The sequence below is a fragment of the Thrips palmi genome, unplaced genomic scaffold (assembly GCF_012932325.1).
Source record: "Thrips palmi isolate BJ-2018 unplaced genomic scaffold, TpBJ-2018v1 HiC_scaffold_18, whole genome shotgun sequence".
Taxonomy (NCBI): Eukaryota; Metazoa; Arthropoda; class Insecta; order Thysanoptera; family Thripidae; genus Thrips; species Thrips palmi.
This window is the reverse complement of record NW_023144627.1, coordinates 3,351,806-3,360,218: the sequence shown is the minus strand read 5'-3', so window position 1 is coordinate 3,360,218 and position 8,413 is coordinate 3,351,806. Positions and strand designations below refer to the sequence as shown.

The following is an 8,413-nucleotide window of genomic DNA, read 5'->3' as shown; positions in this document are numbered from 1 at the left end:
TATGCCCAACACTTTCACGTATGTATGTGTCCCTCAATCCCAAGCCAGCAGCCTCCGGGGAGCCGGTCCTCCTCCAGTGCCTCTCATGTACCATGCCTTGGTGGCATAGGCTTCTTTTGCCCTGCTCTTTAATGATGCAAAAGCCTGCAATTAGAACCAAACAATCAAACCAAAGTTATTAAAGTGTGACCACCATTACTGAGTGATTGATAATGAGAAAAAAACAATACACAGGATTTTTCACTGTTCGCCACTCTTGGCCACCACACCATCTGGCAAGGGTTCCAGGGCATTCAGCTGTAACGCTGCATCGTTCCACTTCTGCGGAACTCAGATAACCCCATGGGGCGCAGTGAATTCACCTATCAGCATTTCCTTGTCATCTTTCACAAGGTCCAGTAAAACCAACCACTGCTTGTCGGTGGCTTTGGTTTTCGAGGCTGCAATCATACTCAAAGTAATTTCTAAAAAAATGCAAAATTTGAAACAGGCTCAGGGGGAAGGACAAAGTGTAGCACCTCTGCTGTATACTTGCGATTTAGCTCGGCAAATTAAGGGGGCGTAAAGTGAAATTTCGAATGTTTTCATGTTTATTCAGCCGTCTTTTCTTACATATTGGTCTCCCTGACATGAAAATGGACTCTCCATGCCTTTTTGCCGTTTTACCATCTTAGGTTGCGCGTCTGGTGGCACTTTTTGAATTTTCGCGAACATTTTAGATTTGCCCCATATTTGGGTTTTAATCCTTGCACGCAAGATTTGACGGTGCTGTGGGTCGAAATATGGTCAGGTTTGGTTGTACAAAGGCTCAAAGAGTCGAAAAAAAGCAAAAACCGAAAAGTTCTAAACGCGAGATTCGGTTTAAGTATGAAAGTGCCTTAGCAAATAGAGCCGTCGAGAACGATTGTCCTGTGTCTCGTTCAGACATGGGAGAGGCGCAAACTTAGTGAACTACGCATCCGGACAGCTACGGAGTTTACATTTTGCACCTTCCGGAGGCCACAGCCATCTGAAAACCTCAGAAACTTTCAAACCCAATAGTGGATACTTTTGAAGCACAAAGAACACCATCTCATCGCGCAAACCGCGTCTTTCTAGGACGAACCGTTTCGTCACAAAGGGGCAGGGACATCAAATTGTAACTGTCACGTCCGTTTGAGCATTGTGTCACATTCGTTTGGGTGTGAATTGGCCGAAAATCAGCTCGTTCACATTCAAACGAACGTGACACAATGCTCAAACGAACGTGACACTTTCAATGTCACGTTCCTGGAATGAGAGTGTAGTAGACCACCCGGTACTTCCAATTCAACCGAACACAAGGGCGGAATCATTGACATCAACAAGGCGCATACGAGTTTTTCCTGAATTTTATGATTTCTCGTGTTTTTTCGGTGTTTTTGCTGCACCTTAAGGGGGGACCCTGGTAAAAAAATCGCCAAAATTCCAAAAATAGAATTTTTAAAGTTTATAGATAAAAATGTGCATAGAAGGTTTCAGATTCAACAGGTTGAACACCATTAAGCTAAGTGGGTAGTTTCTTAATTATTTGGAAGGAAATAGCATTGAGATCAGTTGTCGTTGGCTTCTACGCTCAACTTCACAGCTTTGCTCAGTCGACAAAAAAAATTGTCGTAGAAAGACTTCCTGTGTTCCTGGTTGACACCTACATGAGTCGTCTTGCATGGACTCTATTCATTGATGACTTGTCGACAAATTTTAGTGACGGAATCTTGATATCAGCCCTCCTTTTTTTAAAACACACCTAAAAGTTTGAAAAAAAGGGATAAAAATCACTTTTTTTTAAATGTTAAAATTTGAAAACTCAGGACAGAAGTTGAATTTGAAAATTCCGTCACTAAAATCTCTTCTATACATCTTTAGGATAACCCAAAAAAATTTTGAAGACTTTCCGTCCCAATGGAAGACGCAGGAAGATTTTTCCCCAACGCTCCAAAAAACACTAAAAAGCCACTTTTCTCAGAGACCGTTCAACATTTTGGATTGAATTTTGTTTTGGGAACTCACCATAATGAACCTAATAATTAAGCAAAGTTTCAACTTCCTGGGATTATTTTGAAGCCTACTTGAAAGTTTCACCAGGGTCCCCCCTTAATATTAGGTAACGGGGGAGTTTCGTGAAGAGCAATTAGCCCAATGCACTCTAAATTTCAAGCCCTTTCCATCGGTGCAAAGCGTTTTGAAAAACACAGTCTAGTTTTCATAATCTCCAACAAGTGTGCAACCTCTGTACTGACGGCGCGAGCATCGTTTCACGCTCTCCCTAGGCCGTTGCCACCCCCTGGTTGAAATGATCGTGACAAAATGTCACGTTCCTTTGAGCATTTTGTCACGTTTGTTTGGACGTGAATCAGCATTAAATCAGCTTATTCACGTTGAAACGAACGTGACACAATACTCAAATGAACGTGACATTTTGTCACACGTGATGCGACGTTCCTGGAATATGAGTGTTGTCAGTTCCAGGAATCTGACTTGACATTCTTTCGCGTTTCGAATCGCTATCTATTTGTTTGCATGCAGCATGACACGATTTCGACTCTCGTCCGAACCATTGTGACCGACCACCACTGGGCTTGACAATGAAAACAAAACTGGCATGATTTCACTGTCGCGCCAAAGAAGAGCGAATTCTTTATTTTATATATCCCAAACGAACGGCATGATATCTATCACGCTAGCTTTGACTGATAAGGGGCAGGCTGTATGGCTGAGCGGAAATCAGTGCAGCGACGGCTTTGTCCGGCATCGCGGCATACAGGACGTAAGCCCCGTCCCATTTGAGCCCCGTTGGTCTCAGCCCGGATGAATCACTTTCACTTCGAAATGATGAGTTGGTATCAAGGCAACAGTATTTAGGGTGAGGCTTGCCCTAAATACTGTTGCCTTGATACCAAAACATCATTTTGAAGTGAAAGTGATTCATGCTGCACACTGAAAAATGGCTTTCTCAATGATATGGCTGGTTACGATACCATTCTTTGAACTTTACGAGTCATTAGAAATATATTTCAGGCCCCGATCAGTAAGGTGCTCCGGGCTGGACATGGGACCTTTTCAGGGTTGATCGACTACTAAAGAGGTACTTTTTCACCACATATCATCACCATACTAATACAATGTATTTTGCCAATCTCAATTTTTCACTAATTTTTAGCAGTTTTTCTTAACAAGTTATGAGTATTTTTCATGACCACCTGCCGGCAATTTTTTCCTTTTTTCTGTATCACTAGTCGACCACAAGAAACTTTACGGGGAGTCAATACGAGTAACGGTTCACTCTGGGGAAATTCTGGAAAAAAAAATCATTAGAATTTAGCGGAAGATTAAAAACAAGAAATCGCATTAAAATTAGGCAAATTTTTTCCCAGTCAAACCCTTTGGCAGGGTGGGTCAGGGGAACACCCTTAATGAGTTTTTGAGGTTTCCAGGCCAATCTGAGAAGATTTGCATTACGAAGAAATATTGCTTCGTACTATGCTGGTGCCGCCGAGTTCACTGTTACATAGCTCAGATTTCATTGTAAGGCATGTAGAACGCGCCAAGAACAAAATACTCCGAGGAGGATAGACCAAAGCTGCAACCGTTAGTCACTTTCTCTGCTTGTTATTTTGCTTTGCACCGTAATACTCCTCATAGGTGGAAATTTACGCTGCCGAAAAGCCATGATGACTTGGACCGTTGTGATGCTGTTTTCCTCGCTAACGCTGGTTTCCAGCTCCAACAATGTCGCGGTAATGCACACCTACACTCTTAAACTCGTGCTGTTTTTTTGTTTACTAACATAGTAGGATTGTACCCATTATAAATAAGCGTAAATCATTTTTATTTGGCAAACAACCATTGGCAAGAAATTTGCTTGCCTCAAAGACGGCAAGGCGTTTTGAATACCAAAAATGCAAGCCTTTTCAAAAGGGGGAACTTCAACAGGTATAAGGTCCCGTCAGGTATAATCTCATCAGGTACAATGTTCTTTAGGTATAATTGGCAACACGCATAATTCTCAACTAGTTTCATCAGGCATAATTTGCATGAAGTATAATTCCCATCAGGCATAACTTTTATTTTTTAATTTATTTCATATTTTACATTAAATTCAGCTCTGAGGAGCGATATACTGTGGGCAAAAGTGACACCTTGCCAGGTGGGTGCATTCAGAGGGAGTTCTGCTTCAGACATAACTTTAGATCCACATAACCGTTTATCCACATAATTGTTGACAGACATAACTGGCTACAGACATAACTGGTGTCAGACATAAAAGAGGATTAATTGTGTTTAAAAACTGTAAACACACATAACTTTAAATACACATAACTTTATTCAGAAATAAACTTTTAATTAAAAAATATATATAAAAATTGAATTAAATAGAGGAGAAATAGAAGAAATAGAACTCAATTACACTCAGTCAAAAATTTCAATCATCATCAAAATTTCCTTCCTGCACAGTGGGCACGTGGCGCTCTCGTCCGCCCGGCCCGCTCAGGTGTTGCAGCAGATGCGATGCCCGCACGGCACTGCAGCGTGGTTTCTAGGGCCGTCAAAGCAGAGGCGGCACTGCTCATCTTGCCCCTCTGCCGAACTGGAAGCAGCTGCCCTTGCATCGGCATTCGCAGCCTGTTGAAGCGCGTGCTGCTGAGTCCGCCGTGCTGTTATTTCAGCTTCATCCATGAATCCTTCGGGCAGCTCTTGCTCTTCTTCATTTCCTTCACTACTCGATGAAGCGGACGGAACATTCCCAGCACCCCTGCCGCGACCACCCCATATGTCTGTCGAAAGTTACGTCTGTCAAAAGTTATGTCTGTCGACGGTTATGTCTATCAAATATTATGCCTTTCAAATGTTATGTCTGTCAACAGTTATATGTACTTGCGATTTGGTTATTTCTGTAAAATGTTATGTCTGTAGCAATTATAATTTTAATTTAAATAATAAATGCTTTTTATTTCAGAAATATATCCGTTATTTCTGTCACCAGTTATGTGGATTTACAGTTATGTGGGTCAAAAGTTATGTCTGTCAACAGCAACTCCATTCAGAAAGCAAAGCAATAGTGGAACCTTGGCCAAGGAGGGAGACATACCAGGGTTAGGAAGAAGAAAAGAAATCAGAACTGACACTTGTTGTTTTTCACTATGTAGGCAACTGTAAATCGCGACACTAACATAGAATAACAAGTGAAGTACAAGTATTGGTATTGAAGGCTTGCAGCTTCAAACAGTGTGCTCACCATGTTTCGGGAGAGGGCTGAAATGACCAACAGCTGCCTACCAGATGGTTTCTCAGGACGGACGGAAAATGTACTGTCAATAAGGATCCATACTGCAGCTGGCAAAATTGTGTATTATGCCTGATGGGAATTATATTTGAGGGGAATTATATTTGATGACATTATGCCTGATGGGAATTATATGTGAAGAGAATTATATCTTATGCTACGCTTGCATTTATTGTATATTATCGGTTATATCTGTTAAGAATTATACCTGAGGAGATTTCGTGTAAATCAACAATAATTATTTATGCGTTATATCTGATGAGAATTATGCTTGATGAGATTATACCTGATGGGACCTTATACCTGATGAAGACTACTCAGTTTGCATGCCACAAAATTCGCAAGTCCCGACCCCGAATCTTCATTAGCTCACCAATATTAAGCGCTTTAGCTGCCTTCAGTGCACAATTTTGAAAAGAGTAGTCTTCATCAGGTATAAGGTCCCATCAGGTATAATCTCATCAAGCTTCGGGGTCGGGACTTGCGAATTTTGTGGCATGCAAACTAACCATTGGATTTAAAGTGTATTATCATTTTTGTCTTTACAAATCTGTTGAACGAAATCCCATTTATGCGCAGAAATGTCAATAAATATTGATAAAATATCACGTACAGGATGAGAGTGTAAATCCCTGCAAAGAAAGCTCTCCGTTATACTTGGAAAACCGAGGAAAAAGGCAGCCTCGCAGCTTACGCAAAAACTTGTTTGTAATGCCCAGGAAAAATTTCTCGCAGTCGCAGTGGCACACTTTCGAACATTCTTGGCAATTTACGATGATTTCCGAAAATGTGGGTAGATTCTTTGGATATCTCCACACATCCATCGTATGATTACATTAAAATTCAATTGTTTCCAAAGAACCATCTTTGTGAATTTCCAGAGGCACGTTGGGCAACATCTTTGCCAGAGGCTCCTTCAATGATTCCCACTTTCTAGCAGATTATCCCACGGCAGTGAGAGGACCGCGTTACGCCTGAATTTCCTTCAATATGCTTTTTCTTGCAGGGGCCGTACTATTTGGACATCCTGGAGTTCGGAAACTGTCCTCCAGATGAGGTGGGAGAAGTTGGTGACGATCTGATTGTCGACGGTGCCGCTCGCCACCACCGTGGCCTCAAGCACATGCTGTTCTCAGGAAACCTCACGGTCAAAAACGGACTCGTTACCCCAGGAATAAGTGAAGTGAGCAAAGTAAAAAGTAAAAAAGCACAGTAAAAAGTTGAGGAACCATCGCTTAGCAATAAAGACAAGCTACACTGGAAAACTAAAGCGTAACTCTATGCTTGAGTGAAGCATAAAGTTACGCTTGAAATGAATCTTACTCTGGAAATTCCCCAAAGCATATAGAGGGAATCATGGCGGTTGAGCCTGTTAAGCTTGATTTCAAGCGTAACCTGATTGCGCTTGAAAACAGAGGGTAATACCACGCTTTTGTTTTACCAGTGTAGGGTCCTTCCGTCAAACCGACAGGGGGCAAGTCCAGCTTGGTCTGACGACGGTGGGTCTCGGCCTTCGCATCGGACCTAATTTACACCGCAAAAATTTATGTCCGGAATAAACGACGGATCCTTCGGCAAAAAAAAAATGCCAACTGTTCCTTCGTTAATTTACAAAGCTCTTCGCATATTTACAAAAACCTTCGTTAACTTTTAAAACGATCTCTGTCGATTTCACAATTACGATGGAAATTTACGAGGCGTCTTCGTAAATCTACAAAGATCCTTCGTAAATTGACAGGGGAACCTTCGTTAATATACAGAGAACCTTCGTAATCATACGTCTGAAATTAACAACGGATCCTTCGGCAAAAAAATTGCCAACAGTTCCTTTGTTTATTCACGAAGGTCCGTCGTAAATTTACTTAGCCCTTCGTAAATTTTCAACACACTTTGTACATTTACGATGTTTCTTCGTAAATGTACTTAGAACCTTCGTAAACTAACGACGAACTTCCGTTGATCTACGATAGTTCCTGTAGGAAAGAAACATTTACAGTGCACTTATGGACATACCCAAAAACCTTCGGAAAATATTCCGTCGTAAATTCACAACATAATTTTTACAGTGTAAAATTACTCCGCAGTCTTCATTATTGCATTTGTTTACAGCTGACAAGCTACATTGGAAGATGGGATCCCGTATCTGGCTGGAAGGACAACTTTCTTGTGCTGAGGATTGGAGAGACCTGTCAAGCTATTAGAAAATACGCCCCGCCGTTCAAAGACTTAATCCATAAGGCTTTCCCTGGCATACCGATAAGATGCCCCGTTGGCGATGTAAGAAAGCTGCTTGTAGTGTTCCGGATTGGGTGGGCGGTCAAAACCCGATGACTCCAGAGCGACTCTAGAACTCGGCCGGTGTATGCAGTGCCGCCAACAGACACTGTCAGCAGTAGGGTGGGCCGTAAAACACTTTTTTTCGATATCGCAAACGTAATAGCGCTCCAAAGTTACTTCATGGCAATACAAACTCAACGCGATCTGGGCCAGGTCTGTAACTAAAAGCTTGACCCTCGCGCATCGACGTTGAAAATTCGAAAATTTGACTTCTACGGGTTTTTCTAAAAACAGCCATAGAAACTGAACCTGATGTCCAAATGATGTTTCCGAGACGGAAATGGAAAAGTCTGATCATGCTTTATCAGTTTAAGACCACCGGGACCCTCTACGAGCAGTAGAGGACTGATGGGAGAAAATTACAAAATTACATTTTTTTTCCGTTTTTTACAAAATGCAAAAATTGCCTTCAGGGTTTGATACGGCCATCCTGACGTCACCGCCCCCAACCCTACCCCGAATCATCTTCTCTAAGGACCCCTTCCCCGTTTACAGCGCACGCGGTACCCCGGGATCCGGTCACACGTTAGGATATGGACGCCAAAAACACATGTTTTACTAAAAATGCAAATTATCGGTAAGGGAGAGTGGGGTAATTCCGGACGCTTTTTTTCTTTTTGGTCTTTGAGCTTGAATATGCTTCTTGGGAAATTTACTACAGGAGAGTAAAGTATGGACCTTTACCTTTCATATGATTCAGAATTCTAAATGCAGCTTACATCGTGTAGATTACAGTGTGGTTTCAAAAATATTCGAGGCACGAAGACCTGATAC

General features: G+C 41.9%; 1 protein-coding gene across 1 annotated transcript in view; it reads left to right on the top strand.

Moving 5' to 3' along the window:
- Positions 1-2,754: 2,754 nt before the first annotated feature.
- LOC117644283 overlaps positions 2,755-8,413 on the top strand; it is a 13,052-nt gene continuing 7,393 nt past the window's right edge. The window contains exons 1-5 of the mRNA XM_034383609.1: positions 2,755-2,785; positions 3,037-3,103; positions 3,661-3,755; positions 6,309-6,485; positions 7,412-7,579. Coding sequence (XP_034239500.1) covers positions 3,687-3,755; positions 6,309-6,485; positions 7,412-7,579 — 414 coding nt within the window. The 5' untranslated portion in view covers positions 2,755-2,785; positions 3,037-3,103; positions 3,661-3,686. The remainder of the gene's footprint in view (positions 2,786-3,036; positions 3,104-3,660; positions 3,756-6,308; positions 6,486-7,411; positions 7,580-8,413) is intronic.